Source organism: Phyllostomus discolor, chromosome 12 (assembly GCF_004126475.2).
Source record: "Phyllostomus discolor isolate MPI-MPIP mPhyDis1 chromosome 12, mPhyDis1.pri.v3, whole genome shotgun sequence".
Lineage (NCBI taxonomy): Eukaryota > Metazoa > Chordata > Mammalia > Chiroptera > Phyllostomidae > Phyllostomus > Phyllostomus discolor.
In genome coordinates, this window is record NC_040914.2 from 67,952,544 (window position 1) to 67,972,693 (window position 20,150).

Sequence of the window (20,150 nt, forward strand, 5' to 3'; positions counted from 1 at the left end):
ATCATACACCTACCATTTCTCAGCGAGGTCTTTTTAAACTGGAGCATGGCAACCCCCAACTTTTTATCTTGAAAATAGAAGTTTGTCTACAAGCTCTTCTTCAAATTGCTCTATAACAAAAACAAATAAAGCATAAAGCCAGTTATATGTGTGGAGGGAGAGGGGGTGGAGGGAAGAGAAAGGTCGGGGGGAAGAGACAGAGAGACAGAGAGAGAGAGAGAGAGACTGAGACTGTTGGGAAGTGCAGAGAACCCAGTTTATAATGGCTTGAAGTGATGCGGATGCTGAGAATTAGTCGTCTTAAACACGACTTTCCTAGTGATGCCCCCAGCTAAACGACTCTGGGTTTGGACTTTCAGATCCGTGAGCGGTATCTCTTGCCTCCCGCTTCCCGAACCTCTCTGTCCTTCCAGCCAGGAACCGCGATTTGGGAAACAGCCCAATTTCCCGTCTATCCTATCCGCTCCCGCAGATTGGTCGGTGAGGAGGCAACTACGTTGCGGTGAGACATCCTCCAGGCCCAGACATTCATCTCTGTCCATTTCAAGGCCCCGAGCCTGCGTCGTATATAACCAAACACTGCGCCCACAACGAAGGACACAGCGGCCTTTCTTTGTGTTTTATTCAAGAATCTTGGGCAAATCTGGCTCTGGGCCTGCGTTCAAGATCCTGATTGGAGACTGGTTCGGAAACCAGAGTTGAGGCTTCTTTTGGAAGGGAAGAGAGGGGGGGAGCGGGCTCTGGCGCCGCTCTTGGGAGGATTACGGCGGAGGCTGTGGACCGCGGCGCCGCTCGCCGAGGCTGCAGCCATTGCACAGCTGAGCATCCCACATTCAACAGGAGGAACCCGCGGGAGAGGAGCTCCGAGCCCGCCGCGCCGCAGCCGCTGCAGCCCGTGCGTCCCGCGCCCTCGCGCGCCATGGCCAAGGAAGGCGTGGAGAAGGCGGAAGAGACTGAGCAAATGATCGAGAAGGAAGCGGGCAAGGAGCCCGCGGAGGGCGGCGGCGGCGGCTCGCACCGACTCGGGGACGCCCAGGAGATGCGCGCGGTGGTGCTGGCAGGCTTCGGGGGGCTCAACAAGCTGCGGGTCACCAGGAAGGCCATGCCCGAGCCACAGGACGGCGAGCTCAAAATTCGCGTCAAAGCCTGGTCCAGTATCCGCGCCTTTCTTGCTTTCTCTCTCTTTGCGCGCTAGGCACTCGCGGGGTGGAGGTGGCAGAGCCTCGGTGGGGACCGCGACCGGGGTACTGCCTCTGCGGGGTCCACCTAGGAGCCCGGACCTGGGTCTCACGTCCCCACGGCCAGTCGCCACTGATGCTGGGGAGCATGCTGAGTTGGCCGTTACCCTCCCCATGCCGGGTCTGGGGGAGACCAGAGGAGACTGTGGGCTCTCAGAAGGGGACGCGACGGGTGGATGGTGGCGCTCAGCACTCAGGGTCTGGAAGATTGCGCTGGGGGAGCAGCTGCCAGGATAGGGGGTTCAATGGTAACGTGGTTAAAAAAATAATAACCGTCTGCTTACTGTGTACCAGCCATGGTTTTTAGAGTTTTTTTTGTGAGCAATCTTACTTAATAGTTCCTGGGACCCAGTGCCTTAGCTACCATCAGCATCCCCGTTACGGGGACCTGGGCTCAGAGAGAGAGAGAGAGTGAGTGATTTGCCCAAGATCACCCTGCCACCACTAAGTGCCATGGCCAGGATTTGATCATCGTTGTCACCTCTATAGACGCCCTGATGGGGCTGGGGACAGGATGCAGGGCTGGGGATACAGTGTCCTTCCTCCCTGCTCCTGCACATTTCCCTCTTTGCAGCCTGGAATGGGAAGCAGGGAGTCAGGTACCAAGCATCTGAGCTTGGTGGGGGGTGGGGTCAAGGCTGAAGCCTAACCCTTCCTCTTTCCCATTACATCTTCTGTTTCTTTGTGGGGGGGGGGGGAACCAAACCTGGTCAATCTTCTCTGAACTCCTGTCTCAGATGGAGCTCATCAATATGAGTGCCTTTCTGCTCTCCCTTCTCCTGGGGCACTTCCTCAGACCCAAACCCAGCTGGGATCCGCCTCCCCCCACCCAACCCCCAGGTGTTTAAGCCTCTCTGACTGCTCTCACTGCAGGATCATTTCCTGAAGGTCAGGCAGGAGGGTTCACCTGGAGTGTTCACTGGACCCAACACTCAGTTCTCCAGGAAGCAGCATGGAAAGCTCCTCAGGGAAACTTGCCTGTAGCACAGTCAGATGGGCCTACCCTTCCCATCTATACGTTTTAAATCCCCCAACAGATAGTGCTCTGTAACACAGCAGCCAGCTCAACGTTTCCCAGGTTAGAGCCCCAAACCCAGAATCTGGGACCGTATCTAGAAGGGAGAAACATGCAAAGGGGATTCACCTGCCTTGCTACTCTGAGAGCAGGGGCAGGTTTTCCATTTGTCAGACTGGAAGGCAGCTAGTGAGAGAAGCAGGGATAGTCTCCTCTTGGTCTGCACATATACAGCTGGTCATGCTTGATTCTAAACAGGACTCTCGGGCCGGGCCTCTCCCTGGAGAATTCAGGGCAAGGGAAGAGGCTTTTGCAAACTGGGGCTCCTATATATTTCTATTTTGTTAACTCTTGTTGAACCAAGCTGATTGATCCTTGAAGGCAGAGTTCTCGTCTGCCCTTTTTGCAGATGAATCCCCAGTGCACAGCACAGTACGCCCTAAGTAAGTTATTGCTGAATGAATGGATTGAGGAAAGGTGCTTGGAGGGTGGTTCTTGTGTCATTGCTTTTCTTCACTTGCTGATGGAAGAATGCCTGTCTAGTACAATTAAAACCAGGAACTGATAATTCACCTTCCTTAACCACCAACCAAAAATATTTTATGTACGTGTGTATACATATATATAAAATTTTTTATTCTCCATCCAAATTGAGGGCTCTAGGACTCTGACTGAGTATGTATGCAGGAAGTGAAAACGTTGAAGCTACTTTTTAAAGAAAGGGGTAATCACCTGCAGTGCCAATGGGTCTGGGTTCTCTAGCCTTATGCTAAGGGCATAAATGCTGATAGGAGCTGAAGCATTTGCAATAATAAATGTCAAGATGAAGGCGAGGAGATTGATTTTTCAAAGCTAGACACACGATCCTGTTCTTCACTGGGGCTGTGTGTGTGTCACGCACACACACACACACACACAAACACACACATGGGAATCACTGCGGACCCCCCACCCAGTTGTTCAGAAAGTCGGCCAGGCCTGGAGGGGCATTTGGAACACAGTGTTGCAAAAGTCCCAGATTGATTTTCATTTCACTATGCTGGAAGCAGAGTTAATTGGTTTTGCGAGGGGGGATCAGAATAGATGTGTGAAGATTGCCTGCCGGGCCCCTCCTCCTCTACGGGGCTGGGATAGGCTGGCCAGAGATGCCCATTGATTGTAAGTTCAGCCTTGGGAGCCAGGATGACTCATTCTGTGTTTTTATGAATCAGTGGATGGCCTCCTGGATGAAGGTCCACCCTTTATCTGCTTTCTACTTTTAATGGAAACCTTTTATCATCAAATAGGATGTGCTTTTTTGCTTGGGAATAAAGCACAGTCCACCTGAACTAGTATTCAGACCTGGAATGAAGGTCCAAATTGGTTTCTCTATAAATTTTATGGAAATGGAAGAGAAGAGGCAGGGGAAATACGTACTATACCTCATTTACACCCTCTCATTTATGGTCTAATGAAATCGGTATTGTGGTAGAGCAAATTGGGTTTGGAGATGTTGAGTAAGTTGCCAACATCATCACACAGATAGAAGACTTAGGACTTGAACCCTGGTCTCTCTCTCCTTAAAACTCTGTTGTTTTCCTTTTATTCTATGTTGTCTCTCCCCATGGTAAAGCCACAAGAAATGTGAGTTACCTCTCCAGACTTTTGGCATGTACGCTTGCTTTCCCTTTTCCAGTGAAGACAGCTCCTTTGATCTTTTTATGTCTGGCTTAAGGGAACACTCGTGGCTGTTTCCAGAGTAATACAGCTTTTCCCCTAAAATGGAGACAGGATGGTCAAATACAGCGCAAAAAGAACCAACTCAGGGACAGGAAAGTTTTCTGTCTAAATTGTTACAAGAACATCAGTTTTGATGGGGAACCCATTTCACCAACCATTCTTTGACCAGTTTACACGGCAAGTGGTTTGGGCAGCCACACCGAGGAGGTGCGTGGCCTTTGCAGAAAGGTGGAGCTGGAAGCTCAGGCACCACCCCTTTCTACCTGTGTAGTGTCAGCGGACCTGTCTCTTACCTCCTCTAAGCTTTCTGTGCCTTGGCTGTAAAATGGGGATATGAAGATGAACTTCATGGTGTTGAGAGGACTGGATGCAAGGAAGAGACTGGTCTACGGTTAGCATTAAGTAAATAGTAGCTATTGTTGCGACTGTTGTCATCTTTGTTGTCATAAACTGTGACATGGTTCTTGGCAGCTTGATAACTTGGAGGCCATCATTTTAATCATGTGTATGATCAGGCAATATCATGCCACGGCTTCTTAGTGATTAAGAGTGAGACCTTCCTAGACATGAGTCACAGCTCTGCCACTTGCTAACTGGATGTCTTAGGTCTGGTCCCTGGCAGCAGAGCCTGAGACAGGGATGTTTTTTCTAAGCGGTTGATTGAGGATGCTTTCAGGAGAATGGGAGCAAGAGAAGCGGGATAGGGCAGGGAGAGAGGCTAAGTAAGGATGTGGTTTCACTGGATCCCATCAGGAATTCTGGAGCATGAATTGTACCACAGAGTTCATCTGACCTAGAAGCAATGGGAGAAATCTTTTGTACCTCTACACCTCCCATCCTTCCCACTTTCTTCAGTTAGTTTTGGGGTGTGGGCTACTTCCTGAGTGGGGGCATGGAACCTACAAGCAGACTTGGCTTCTGTTTGACTGAGGACAGTTCCCCTTGGAAGTGGGGAAGCAGGAGAGGGGACCGGTCTGAGCGAGCAGCCCGCACTCCCGGCGGCTGATGGGTGGGTGCACTGCCTAGTGAGAGGGACGGGGTGAGGCACAAACGGTGTGCCTTCTATACTAGTTAACTTTGCACATGTTGCTTACTCCTCCAAACTTCAGCGTCCTGTGAAATGGAGGTAATCACAGCCCCTTTCTGTGTAGTGTTGTAACGGAGTTCAAATGAGATACAGTGCATAAGGACCTTCCTGACGATGCCTGGCACACAGCAAGTGGTAAATAAATGATAGCTGTTATTACTTAAACGATTATTTTTGGTTTCCATAGACACTCTCTATGGTTTAGCATTCAAACTGGAGCTCTTCTGAAAGGCGCACTAAAGTAATTAGTCTGGAACTACAGGAGGAAACTGGAATTGTCCTAGGTAAACCAGGTGTGTGGTCCCCCCTAACTGATAAGGATCAGGTCAGTGCCTTTGCTGTCAGCAGTCTGGTCACCTTAGGGCTTTTGCTGGGCAGGAGCTGGTAGAACATGAAGCTGCGGGTCTCCAGGCTGGGCTATGGGAATGTATTCAAGTGGCCATTAACAAGCCTTGGCTGGTTTGTGGCTCCGATTGGTGTGGGGTGGAAAGGCACTAATGGACTGGGGATGTTTATTTTCTCAGACTGATTTATAACAAGAGGCCTCATGAAACTGCTGGAATGAGACCAATTGGATGAAAAATGGTTCCAGCCAGTCATGGCTCCATGGGCTGATCTGAAAATGGGCCGAGGGCAAGCCACACCAGAGGAAAGCCAACAGACTGATGGGATTCTATATGTCATGAAGGGAAAGTACATGGGAGATATGGGAGGGACCTAACATTTATTGACCCCTTGTTATGAGCCAGGAACTGAGTAGCCTAATATATATTCTTTGTTTCACTTTATTCTAATAGCAACTCAGCAAGATTGGTATTACTGCCTCCATGTTAAAGATGGGGAAACTGCCCGTCAGAGACGTGTCAGGATTGCAAACCGCTAAGTGGAAAAGCGGTGTAAAATCCAAGTTCTGCCTTGCTCCTGGACTGTTTACGTTTGGGAGTTGGAAAATCAGAGAGACACAGTGACAAAGGCATGGGGGTGGGGAGGGAGAGAGAGAGAACAGAGACAGTGAGAGACCAAGAGAATACACAGGCAGAGAGACACAAGGCTGTAATCGGGGATAGAGAGAGCCGTCAGTGCATGTGCTGATTTGAAGTGCAACTACTGAGACTCAAAACTGTGCAGTTCATCTTGCCCCCTCAAAAAAAAACAAAAAAAATGTGTTTCTGTACCACATCCATGTTCCCTCCCTCCATTTCTGAGGTGTGGGATGTTTTGGGGATCCACCTAGGATCCGATTGCTATGGCTGTTGACCCAGAATACTGGTGCTAATTAAATACAGTCACCACTCCTTGGATCCACTCAAGGCATCCGAGTTCCTTTCTCTGCCTCCTTTGCTTCAGGTGAGCTATCGCTACACTGACAACCTGAATGCAGGAAGTCCCCAAGTAATGCAGCATTAGATTGGCACTGATAAGGTCAATCTAAGGAAATGTGACCAATATGATCTTCCCTGTGTTTATCAAACAAGCAAATGAAGTACATGAGGTTGAGTGGCACGGGTGTTTGTAAAACTGAGAAATTGCTTGGAGTGTGTTCAATACTCAAGCCAGGAGCCACTCTGGCACAGAGATTGGGAGAAAGTGTTCTGAACCACTCTGTGTTGGATGAAGATGTCAGGATTTGACAGGAAGGGATGACTGTACTGAGTCGCACTGAGCCCCATTTGGTGATGGGAAGATGGAGATGCTACCCCAGGGTTCCTTCTTACTCACTGAAGTTTGCATATTCCCATTGACTCTGTCCTCACTGGTGAGGGCTGGGGATGATGACTGTGCTTGTCCTTCAACCAATAATGGAATGGACTTCTTGTCTCCCGCAATTCTAAGAAAAAAGGACGCCCAGAATCAGTGATTCTTCCAGTCCATAGAAAAGGGAAGTATAGAAGATCTGATGCAAAGTAGACTCTCAAGAACAGCAGCCTGATCTTAACTATGCAGGCACTCGTCAGAGACCGCAGGCAGGTGGCTCGTGGTGGGCGGTGGGAATGACGACTGACGATGAGGCTCACCCTGCCTTCCACTTGCAGCGTCTCTGCAGGAACAAAGCCTAATATTCTCACCCACGTTTTATCTCAGCCCCACGAGTCCATGAGGTTACTACCCTTACTTCCAAAGAGAGGACACTGGGACTCAGAGGTGAAGTGCAGGTAGTGAGAAGTTTCAACAGGTCCCAGAGCAGACCCTGGCTCTGCCTCGTGCCTGTGTAATCATAAGCAAACAGCACTTTCTACTTGCCCTGCATCACCTTGGTAATAATACCCACTTGTCGGTGTTGTTATGAAGACTAGCTGAGAGCACAGGAAAGTCCTGACTGTTCATTGCATACAGTGGGTGCTCAGTAAGGATTATTTTCTTTCCTAAGTCACTCAGGCTATAAAAGACAATGAGGGCTTGATGCCATCCATTTGTTCCTTGTCCTCTCACCAAACTACACAGGGTGCTGGCTTTTGAATCGTATTCCCAGGGTTGGGAATGGATTTGAAGTGACCTACTGTGGGGGGGCTCCATCTGCAGAGCCCACCCCCCTCCCCAGCCACCACGGATGAGAATAAGTCTACCAAGACACGATTAGCTTGGTGAGGAAAGGTGGCCGATCTCTCAGAGGAGAAGGACCAAGAGCCTTTTCCTCAATGGGCTTTTATTGGGTTCATTTGCACAAGAATACAGGTAAAGCTCATTAATCATCACGTTCAGACTGTAAGGATCAAACAATAGATAACAAAGAACTCTGAGGGCCTATTTTGAGTCAGGGTCACATAGCGCTAAAGAGCTGTAATACTTTGAGAAACAAACTCACTTCTTGCTTGGACCCTTATCATTTAATTGAGAGCATTCTAAACAAAGCAGGTTTCACAGGATTCTACATATTCTTTTTTAGGCCTGAGTGACCGGGGAACCCGCCCTTTCCAGCACAGGGCGGCACCATCCTGTCATTGTTTCAGGCTTAAGTCAGGCAGGGGAAGTAAGGCAGCCAAGAGATTAGGAGACTTCTTGCAGGCTGAATGAGGACTCAGGCTTTGTCAAAGCCGAGGGGTGAGGGTCCATCACCCCCTGTTGCGGTAGCCCCCCAAGTCCTTCCTTGGGGGCCTCCCATGTGATTGTGCCTGTCTTAGGTCATTCCCCCCTTTGGGGAATCTTACCCGTCACTGGCTAACCAACCAAGCATTGGGGGCCAGTTATGGATGAAGTACAAAGAGCAGAAGCGGTGCTCCTGCCAGGGAGATAAGCTTTGTCTCCTTAGTGTCTTATGGTCTAAAGGTTGCTCCCTCAGCCTTAGCCTTGGGGGAGATTACAGCTTCTGAAACCAGGCAGGGAGGTTCCCAACAACCTACTGCTGCCTTTACACCAGCGACCCATGAGTGGTGGCAGAGATTTCTCTGGTAACCAGGTGTGCACAGATAGCCCAGCCTCTGGAGTTTGGTTTACTCTCACTTAAAGGAACCAAAATCCATGACCTTTTGGCACATCGCTGACACTCAACACTGACAACAGAGCACACCCAGGCATGGGGAAATAGCACCCCATAATCCCAAGCTCCTGGCACTTCTCATTCTTAATAGGGATCTTTTTTGGCATCTTGGTATTTGTCATAGAAGAAAAAGTTTAATTAGAAACAAGAAGAAACTCTTCATAGGAAAGGGCAGCGGGCATGTAATCTCAAATTAGTTTGATTCCTCTGTGTGTGATCTCACCCAGAAAATCGGTTGGAGCCATGGCATTATAATGAGTAAATTTAATGTCTGAAGGCCCAGGAGACAAAATAGATGCTCCGATGAGAGGGGCTGATTCATGTTTGTATGTGATATTTTCTTCATGAGAGCATGCAGTGAGCTTCTGATCCCAATCTCCTTCTGTGGGTGACCTCTGACCCCTTAGCCAAGCCTCATCTCCAGCAATGTTCTGGAGCCACAATGTCCCTGGCAATAAAGCACTGGGTCCTCTCACTCCTGGCTTCTCTCAGAGGATGTAGTCCCCAGAGCCTCCTGCAGAATACTTCTCTGAGAGGCATGATTACAATAAATCTCTTGGACGGGAACTGACTATACACCCAAACTGGATGGAAGGCAGTGTGCTTTTTTGTTATAAAATAGTTAATGTTGGGAGTGGAATAGACCTGGATTCAAATCTTGGATCTGATCATTTTAGCAACTTGTATAATCCTAGGAAAAGGATTTCATCTCATCTTTTGAAACTTCACTTTTCTCGTCATCTGTGATATGGGTGTAACAACACCTAGGGGAAGATGTTTTGTGTGATAATAAAATACAGTGCATCTGAAGTACTTAGAAATGATGTTGGCACGTTTAATATTTGTTGAATGAATGAAATCCTTTGTCACATAGTATATGTTTACTATTTGTGAATGGTGGAGAGGAGGTGCAAAGAAATAGGACACTAGGAAGTTCCTCTGTAGTTCATAAAGTTTTCTGTATGGAGTCCCTTTGTATCTCCCCCAAGGGGTATAAGACCCTAACGTCAAATGTGGTCCAGATCACATGGGCCACTATGCTGTGACGTACACAAGAAGAGTCGAGTGAATTCCTGAGAAAAACCAGAGAGAAATGAAGCACAAATGCACCGTGCTCCTACTGTATGCCAGGAACGGACCAAACTTAGAGATCTTCAGAAGGAAGACCAATTCCTTCTGCCCTCACTTCTTTTTTCTTTATTTTGGCCATGCTGACCACTGTGATGGATTTGTTCCTGGACTTCTTGGCTCCTTGCTTACTTTCCCTTCCATCTTTTATCACCTCTCTCCTTGTGAGTTAGCTTCAGGTGCCCCTACTGCAATGAACTTCCTTCTTGGGACTAGAAAAGATGGTGGCCTTTGGCTCCAGCTGCCTGGTGCAGGTTTAGCAAGACCCAGTGCATAGAGAACCTTTTTCTCCCAATTTTCATGTAACAAGGAAGGAAGCTGATTGGCCCTTTGTGAATCATATACCAGCCTCCTGGATATCTCCCTCTTTCTCTGGCCCAAGAGATAGAGAGAGAGATAGAGATGGGGGGGAGAGGGAGAGAGGGAGGGAGGGAGAGATTGGCCACTTGTGTGTCACATGCCCTCCTACGCTGACCTGGAAGAATGGGGCATTGTGATCGATAGTCCCACCAGGAACACACGAAGTGTGTGTGTGTGTGTGTGTCTGTGTATGTTGGGGTGGGGGTAGATGTTCCAAAAGGAATGGAGGACAGTTACTAGAAGACAACAGGAAGAATCACAGTGGACTGATCAAAATGGTAGCCACTGTGGGGGTAAGAGACTCTCTTCTTTATAAGAAAAAGTGAAGCATCAGAGAGGGGACTGGAGAAGGCAGCTCCATTGTCTATCCTGGGACCGTACATATTTCAGCACAAAGTTATTGAGTCATATTAAATAATGTATATAATATTTTCAACTTAGAAGCCCATCATCTTTTTTTCTAGTTGCAGAGGGTAGTTACAGCACACTGGGGGGGGGGGGGGGGGGGTGTAGACAGTCCCTCACACTATAGAAAAATGCTCACTCTCCCATCCTTTTATATGAAAGCTGTGGCAGGTTTCTTCCCCCTGACCCATCACATGGAATTTATGTGGGTCACACTGCCTAACAGAATTATAAAGGTTTCAGGTTCACAATTCTACATACATTGTATTGTGGGTCCACCATCCCCAGTCAAATCTCCATTCGGCCCCACTTACACCCCCTTTACCTTCCTCCATTCTTGGAAATGTCAGCAACTCTCTCCATTAACGTTTAGCCAATGAATGCCATGCCTGGTGCTTGGTTAAGGTAGGCACCAGGCACATTTTTTGAGGATGAGTGAATATATTATTAACATTTCCCATAACGCTAGGTGTCCTTTTCTGCATGTTGCCATTTCACTTGTAAATACAGATTTCTTTCTTTTTTAAAAAGACTTTATTTATTTATTTTTAGAGAGGGAGGATGGGGGAGAAAGAGAGGAAGAGAAATGTAGATATGCAAGAGAAACATCAATCAGTTGCCTCTCTCCAGCCCCCAACTGGAGATCTGGCCTGCAACCCAGGCATGTGCCCTGACCAGGAATCCAACCTGTGACCTTTCAGTTTGCAGGACGATGCCCAACCCACTGAGCCACACCAGCCAGGGCAAATACGGCTTTCTTAATACAAACAATGGCCATTCCAAGCCAGTGTGGCTTCCTGCTCCTCTCTGTCATCTTAGCTTTCTCTGATAAGAGGCCTAAATCTTTCTGCGTGCAGGTCTTTTAGGGGAAACTTAATACCAAGGGAGCTGTGTTTTCAGAGAGATTTACTTCTCCTTAACACAGCCTGTTCTCTTGAAACCCCAAGTTCATCTCTAATAACGACTTTCCCTCGGCTGGGAAGTGTGGCTTTCTGACTTCTCAAGATGCTCTGTATTTTCCTCCTTCTCAACATCAGCCCCATTGAGTGCTGGAGGCAGGGCTCTGGGAGAGAACGCACTGAGCTGCTTTTCTGAGGACTGTTATTCCAGGAGAACTTGCTCCAGCATTCCCGTATGACTGGACACCTGGGGACCCCAGGGCCCAGCGGCCTGGATGTTAAAACAAGGTTTCACTGAAATCTGACTGTGGTGATCATTTTGCAGTACCTGTATATATTGAGTCATGGTGTTGTATGCGTTCAACTAATATGATGTCAATTATTATCTCTCAGTAAAACTTGCAAACAAATAGTTATTTCAAAGTATCAGGGAAGAAACAACTTTAAAATAAACAGTATGTCCAGGACTCTGTCCCTGCCTTTCTTTGTGGGTCTCAGGACCCCAAGCCCCTCCCTTCAACACCTCCCAACAGTTGCAAGGGTTTCCTAGGGGCTGTTTCCTGGGCACTCAGAAACAGTTCTCCTGGTTTCCCTATTATTCCATCCCTCTCCTGTTGCCCTGTTCGGCTCCTCCTACCATATGCTGAAGCCATGAACGCCTTTGCTATTTCCTCCCCACTCCCGGTGGAGTCTGGCCCTCTGCTTGGGCTGTGGCCTGCTTTCCACCCAACACAAGTTACAAGGCAATGTATGACACCTACATTTAATAACCTGCTATTTGGAGTTAATAATGACACTCTTGGCATTAATTACTTATCATTATTATCATAATGACCTTTACTCAATACTTCCTGTGTGCCACAGGTACTAGGTTAAGTGTTTTAGGGGAATTTCTATGCCAAACATTTTATAGCTGAGGAAACAGAAGCAAAGAGATGAGGGAACTTTACCGAATTTCACACAACTAACAAGGGCAAAAGAGCTGTGATGTGAGCCAGGGTCTGTGTCTCTCCAGAGTCCACATCTGCACTCCCTGTACACCCGCCTTTCACTGCTCCGTCCCCACTAGACCCAAGCTCCCAAAGCTGAAGAGTGGCCAGAACAGTGAAGGCGAACGCCGAGCTCACAGTCGAGCCTTCCTCCGGCACGGCTGTAAGCCTCTTCATTTGGGCTTCTATTCCCCAACTCACATTTCCCTCAGGACCAGTTTTTGTTTGTCTTTTCCCCGTGAAGGCCTATCTGCTCTCCGAGCAAAAGGATATATAAGGGGGGACCCCAGAAAATAGAATTATCTTCTGGAGGGTGGGCTCTGTGTAGTACAGGCTTCCCCCAAGGGTGAATGTTCTTGGAACACATCTGTATCTGTGTACCAGCTGGTGTTGTTGTGAGAGGCTGCATTCAGCCTCAGTGAATTTTTTTTGAAGACTTTGTCACTGTGTTTGCTCGTTTCATGATGGGTGATTTACAAACACGCCTGCCTATGCTGCCTGAGTGTTCAGCAGTTTTTGACTAAAAATGGCAGGACCCCTGTGTCCCACCCTCCCTATCCACTTGATCTCACCCTGGGCAGCTTTCTTGTTTGTTTCCCTGGATGAAAAAAGTCCTCAAAGGGAAACATTGTATCGATGTGGAAGAGGTGAGACAAAGAGTGGCAGAAGTACCTAAAGGCATCAAAATCCACGAGTTCAAAAACTGTTTGAGCAGTGGAAAAAATGTCTCCATAGATGCATTGCATCAAATGGAGAGTACTCTGAAGGTGACTGAAGTTTAACCACGTAAGAATAAATATACAATTCTTCATAAGTAAATTCCAGTTCTTTTCGGCCGCCCTCACATGTGGCGGAGCAGCCCCCCGCCGAGCTAGACTGAGCTCTGCAGGGAACTCTGACAATGCTCTCAGACACCACTCTGCACGGCCCCCTCCACTTCCTCCAAACACGGACACACTTGCTGCTTTAAATAGTTTATCCATCAAGTTACAGACCACTTAAAAAAATCCCTTGTCTAAGATTAGAAAGAATTGCTTTTCATTTATCTATGCTACATCTAGTTCAATCAGCTAATGAGATGCTATTAAACCTACCATTCCTATGATTCATCTGAGTGACTTTGTGATTGGTTTCCCTTTATCCTTCTGACTTAAATTGCTAAACTTTTTCGGATCGAGGACCTTGTAATAAACTCTGACTCAACATTTGGCAGCCAGAGCCGGAAGCAGGGATGTGTAATGCAGCTAGCAATGTGCCCACCTTTCCTGAAATAGTGCTTTCAGGTTTACTTGCCTTCAGATCTCTGAGAACCTCGCTGACGACAGAGGACATGGTCCACGCCTCCAGGAGTGCTACTTCCTGGGACAAAAGGAGCAAAGGCAGTGTCACCCCCTGTCCCCTGGGAGACTCAACCATCTCTATCCTCAGCTGGCTTCTTCCTTTTGCTCTTTTAACTTTTTTTTTTCTTTTCTTTTACTATTCTTTGTTTTCCCTCTTTTGTGTCCTTGATGGAGCTGGGCCTGTTCGCTCTTGAAGAGAAGCCCAAGTTCCAACATAACTGAAAAGCACTCTCACATTCTCTGGGGCCCTTTGGGAAACACAAAAGCTAGATCCATTCGTGCTACAGAGAACTTCTCAAAAATACTCTTTCCAGTGACATCTCCCCAGCACCTCCTGTTACCTCGAGTGCTCTTCAGACTCTCCCAGACTCTTGACCCCGGCCCTGTCTCCTCTTGTCTTTCGCATCTATCTCTGCCCACTTTGCACAACTATTTTGTTGTTGTTCGGGGTGAATCTTTGCTCTTCCCAAGCACATCCATCAAGCAGGTCTTTGATCTCACTTCTCCCCCTTATCACGGCCAGTGCACACACGAGGCTGCCCGCCGAGCTTGGCAGAGAGATAATTCCCTCTAACAAGAGGAGAGGAGGGGACAGCTTGAAGCACTCCGACGTTATTTTTCTACTTACACCTTCAGTGGGGAAACCACTGTCTGCAAGACTAGAACGTGCTAAGCAGTGAGCACTCAGAAATGAGTTTTTAAAACACTCTCTGCCTTTGGAGTTGCCCAGGGCGCAGGGGGAGGACAGGAGGGCAGTGACTCTGGCACGGCCCCCTCCTTAGGCAGCATAGCATTTGTGAAGTTTCTACTAGACTAACTTCATAAAATGAATCATGGCTCCTCATTAATGTGCTAAAAGATTAGAGCTAGTCAGTGGCTGTCGTAAAATCATAACTATAGAATTAGTAAATCTTTTTCATCACAATTATTAATGGGAAGTGCTTTTGAAAATATTGGCAGCAAAATAGTTTAATTGTATGACTATAATTAATATGCTATGGTAAAATAATTCCCTTAAAAAGCCATTGAAAGTGAAATAAAATGATTGCAAAAAAGGCTAATTAAATGTAACTATAGTTAACTAAAATGACAAGTTCAGTGCCTCCCTCACACTAGCCCCAGGCCAGGTGCTGTGTGACCAATACGGCTGGCGGGCGCCGTGCTGGAAGCACACACGTTTCCATCACTGAAGAACATTCTGCTGGACAGTGCTGCCCAGTCTTCACCCCACTTTCCCTGTTGAAACAGCTGGTTTACTAAATGCTTTTTAAAAAAAAACACATCAGCAGCAATGATGTAGGAGACAACTGCCGTGTTACAGCAAAAATGGACAGTTTCCCTATGGGGACCCTGCCCCTCGGGGTCTGCAGGGAGAAGCCAAGCAGAAACCACTCTGCACTGTCTGACACGGCCTCTCCTCCCACGGAGGGGGATGGGGCTGGTGAGGCTGGACAACCAGAGGACATACCCATTCCTGAGTGACAGCTTCCTGAGGAAGCTTCATGGTTCCTGCAAAGTGAGCTGGTAACTGCCCTCTCTGTGCTGCCTGCGTCCCTTGTACCGCCTCCTGTGGGGAGGCTGCCATACCCTGTAGTCGTTTATTTGTTTATCTCTGAACTCCCGGGAGCAGAGCTGTCATTGCCATAGGACACTACCGTTGTGACACCGGTGCCGAGCCAAGCCCCAGACCACGGAGGGCCTGTGGCACTCAGGTGGAACCGGAGTGAGTGTTCTGCCTGACCAACCACTGCCAGGTGCCGATGACGTCTGTGACTCAGTCAGCCTCTAACGTGGAGCACAGAGATTTTAACCTTTTCTGGAACTTTCTTAGGAATAAATACCTGCTGTGTCCCCCAGGAGAGGCTGAGAATAAGTACATGACTCTAAGTCCACCAATAAGGGCTAGTCTTGGCATGAAGGAGAACTTGTTTCGGACTGATCTGTACCAGTTTCTGTTGAAAACTGGCTCTTGATATTTAGATTCCCAGTCTGTTTCCTTGGCCATTTTGTTCTGTGTTTGAGATACTACCGAAGTGTGTTTGGGGTACTAATTTAGACATATGACCTGCATATATTGTCTCTCAGAGGGAGGATGTACAACTAGAACCCAAGCTGTAGCGCCCCCAGCGTCAGCCCAGACTTCGTGGATAAAGGGATCCGGGTGGGCAGCAACAAGCACTGTTCACTTCATTAAGTATTCTGAGCTAGCATTCTTCATGGGTTTTCCCAAGCAATTTACCAACCCTGCTTGTATTTTTTTAATAACTGAAAATGTAGGTTACAAAAAACTTCGAATGTGTCAAAGAACATCACATGTCTCGTAGAGCAGCGGTGGTCTGTTCACCTAAAAATAGTGTGTAGAGAGGGTGTGACGCCGGGTCACGTGCAGCCAGACACCAGGGGGACCGGTGTCAGGACCCACGGGCCAGCCATGGGGAGAAGAGAGCCGAGTGTCTGTAATACACTCTTCCCACCCTCTGACAGAGTGCAGGTGACCCCTCTTTCCCGAGGTCCATCCAGGACAATTCTGGCTGTCCTCAAATGACAATGCCATTTGAGGTTTGCATAAAAGATGTCCTTACTTCAGACAATGAGTACTCTCCCCTTTGTAGCAGATTTGTACCAGTCTAGTCTCACAGTCTTGGGATAACAAAATGTGTGCTTAAACAAGCCCAAAAAGAGGGGAAAATATAATTAGGAACAAGGTCTTTTGAGATCAATGTGTATTGTCTTAGGCATTTTCAAGTTTCGGCTGGGATGAACAAATGAAAGGGAGAACTTCAGTTCTGGGGAAGCAGAACAGCTCCGACACCTGCTTCTCTGCCCGCACTTGGGCTCAGCGTTCAGTGCTCTGAGGGGCACAGCAGCAGCTAGACGAGGGGAGAATACAGAAGGTGCTGCTTCCGCTGGGAGCAAAGCGTCCACTGGGCCCTCTTGCTCCTATTACCAGTTGCCCCGGGTGCTGGGGCATGGGTGTTCACCAAGCAGAGGGAATTCCAAATTTCCCCCTTGGAACCGGGCAGTGTCATCCCGATGGCCAGGACTCCTCCAGCATTCTGTGATCTCTGACTTCCCACAGACACATAGAAAGCCCTGAGCTAGCACTGTGCATGGATTTTCCCAAGCAATTTACTGGTCTTGCATGTATTTTAATAACTGAAAATTGTCTATAAAACCCTGTAAAAGGCCTTTCCCTCCAGCATTGGGATACAGTGACATATGACATATAAATAACATCCTGTAAGTTTAAAGGGTACAGTGTGTTGATCTCATACATTCATAAACTGCAAGTTGATTACCACCATAGTGTTAGCCGCCACCTCCACCCCGTCACAGTTGCCATTTCTGCTTTGTGGTGACCACACTCAAGATCTGTTCTGGCATGCATTTTGACAGCTCATCTGCCTTTACCCTTCTCTCTCTCTTTTTAAAATCTATATCCATTCCTTATTTGATGTCTTCAATTCTTCTATTTCCCTTCCTGTCATTGTTTCAGGTCCTGATTTAAAAGATCTCATTCTCATTTCCCCCTTCCCAGCATGAGTGATAAGATCCCCTAGACCTTTTCTCCTCAGGGACTGCTGTGCCGAGGAGCTCCATAAATCCTCACCATCAGTTACAGCCGCTCTGGGACCACAAGGGAACACAACCCTGAACAGGAGATCATACCATCCTTCTTGTGGTGGACACTGGGCACGTGCCTGAGAACTAGGACCCAGGCATTCACTCCCAGCTCCTGGGAGCAGTGGCTCTGGGGGCAGGTGGCTGCGCCCTTCCTGAGGACTTGGAGGAACCGCACTTTTTACCCAAGGTTCTCCACCCACTCCCCAGGCAGCTCTCATCAGAGGACTAGCTGATGCAACGGGACAAAGGTCCAGTCCCCTTGCCTTAATTCATGACAACTTGAGGGGCCATCCTGGTTCTGAAATTGAAATTTTCTGTGGATAAACTGAGTTCATTATATTACTATGTCCGTGTTCAACTTCTGCTCTACTCAGCCCAGATCCCCTCACATCCACACAGGTGGGGCTCCCTAGGGCCAGCTTATTAGACTTTCTGTATGCAAATCTCCTTCTTAGAATCTGCCTCCCAGGGAACCTGACACCTTCTTTGTGTGATGATGATGGTGATGATGGAGGTGGGGGTGGTGGTGGTGGTGACAATGATAACAGCTCACACTTGCAGAGCACTTCCTATGTGTGAGGCACTCTGTTTTACACGCACAGTTCCATGCAATCTACCCCAATGCCCCATGGGGTGAGTGTACTGCTGTTACATTTTGGAGATGAGAAAATTAACAATCAAGTTGGTCAAGCAGCCTGCTTAAGGAGGAGCCCAAAAGCTGAAGCTAAGAATTAAATTCAGCCTCGGTCCTTACAGAGGCCCACCAGTGCGATTCTTTGGGAAAACCTTTGGGGGGGATCAGTGTTTTGAATACATGGGTTTCCTTGTGTTGGTGCATCTTCCGGTGGCTGTGTGAGCTCTCTGCCTACACTTCTATACGGCCACTCAGCACAGCCTGGTAATCAGCTTCTACGATTCAATTTCCCCACAACAATTTGGAGCCCCTGTTAACTTCGGATATCCAGTGCCTAATCATGGTCAGTGTATAGCAAGTGTTCAACGTGACAGATGAGTTGAGAAGTCCCTTCTTTGTAACTGGGAAAACTGAGTGATGGTCTCTCAAAAGGAGAGGAAAGTACAGTAGTCAAGAGCAAAGCTTTTACACCTTGGCTTTGTGAATCTCCATGTGCCTCGATTCTGTTCTCTATAAATGTGGATAGTGTCATTTATCTCTTAGCATTGTTCTGGTTGTTGTAAAAATTAAATGATATCATGCTCAGAAAGCAATTAACATGATGCTTCATACATAGCACTCCATAAGTGTTATCTATCACAATTACCAGCCATGAATAATTCCTTTTCCCCCCACATCCCACCTTGGAGAAATTAGAAGGGGGTCTCTAGATATCTGCTAGCTTCCAGGACCCCCTGCCACACAGTCCTGAAGCCCTACAGGAGAAATGGTTCGTGTCTCCTTGGACATTCTTCTTCATATGTGCAGCTGACGCTGGGGTATCAGAGCAGCTCTTCTCGGTCCTAATGGCACATGTGAGTGTGTGCTTGGGCTAGAGAGATGCTCAGAGTTGGGGCCAGGATGTGCATGTGTAGGAAAAAATAAGAATAAAACACACACCATAGTGATCCAGACACGCACCCAGAAAGTCGACTGTAGTAGGGGCTCTGTCAGGCTGCACCCCACGGGGTCAGCAATCACTGCTGTGGGGGAGGGGAACGGACCGCCATCACCCCCAAAGAGTGAGGCCTCATGGTCTCATAGCGTGCTCGTTACACACACATTCAGAGTGTCTTAGAGATGCCTCAAAGAATCATAAGAGCTCATGATTTGAAGAAATTTACAACCTGTTAGCCAGTCCTGTTTTAAATCCCCTCCACGACATCTTAATGATCTTCACGAACCCCCATAGTAACCAGGAACGTGACAGCCCATCCAATACTGTCATCAGCAGTTGTGACATAGACGTCAGTGGCCTGATAACCACATTTCAAAGGATACAAATCCAGGAGGAAGAGCCAAGGATGAGGATTCAAGAAAGAACCAGGCAATTGGAACAATGAACTTAATCTAATAAGAGCACATTTAACAAGGGGAAATATCATCAAAAAACTCAGCTGCCCTAGAGGACATGAGAGATCTTTTCATTTTCTTATCTATTTAATAATTGCCTATTAGTTTTTTTACCTGGCCTCATTCCAAAACGGACTTTTTAAATAGCTTAATGTAAAAAGAAATGTCACCCCGGTGACTCTCTAAGCGTGGCCCCCAGACCTCGGGCAGCAGTATCGCCTGGAACCTCGTTAGAAATGCCAAATCTCGGACCTCACGCAGACCCAGTGAGTCGGGAACTTGGGGATGAGCCCGGAAACGTGTGTTGTAAGAAGTCCTCCTGGGAGTGTGGTGCACACTAACATTTGAGAACCACTGTAAGAGAGTTTAAGGCTTTTAAAGATGGAAACTCCAAGGCATTTAGAAGGCCGAGAGGAAGTTGAGTGTTGGGATAACAGAAAATGAATGACTAAAGCCCCGAAGTTCCTGGAGAGCGGTGCTACAAATTCGTCTCAGAGCTTTTTAATAGCCAACTCCATGTATATGTATGCTCACATTATACACTGTACTGGGTCTGTAATACTCGTACAAATAATCCTGTGCTGAGATTTGAAGAAAATGCCTCTGTCTATAGGAAGAAGCAAAAATGTAACATAAGAGATGATATGCTCAACAATATCCCTTTAGTAAAACAATGAATTTCTAAAGGTTATTTTTTGGCCATCAGTTTCTCAATTGAACCAATGATGGGGCAAGAATTGGGATCTCTACTGAGTGTGAGGTTAAATTACGTGGTGGGGCTCTCCTGTTCACATCTCTACAGAAGTAGGCTATTTGTAGAGGGGGATCTTCCTCACGCAGTTGTT

At 47.6% G+C, this 20,150-nt stretch overlaps 1 protein-coding gene and 1 long non-coding RNA gene across 2 annotated transcripts in view; one reads left to right on the forward strand and one right to left on the reverse strand.

Moving 5' to 3' along the window:
- Positions 1-318: 318 nt before the first annotated feature.
- The window catches only part of VAT1L (vesicle amine transport 1 like), a 149,164-nt gene continuing 129,332 nt past the window's right edge, over positions 319-20,150 (forward strand). The window contains exon 1 of the mRNA XM_028501805.2: positions 319-1,149. Within this exon, the coding sequence (XP_028357606.1) occupies positions 920-1,149 (230 nt within the window). The 5' untranslated portion in view covers positions 319-919. The remainder of the gene's footprint in view (positions 1,150-20,150) is intronic.
- LOC118497545 lies at positions 3,926-10,035 on the reverse strand. The gene is made up of 2 exons (XR_004900070.1): positions 8,394-10,035; positions 3,926-7,553 (listed from the first exon to the last, which is right to left on the reverse strand). It is a non-coding gene; the product is annotated as an uncharacterized LOC118497545 (long non-coding RNA).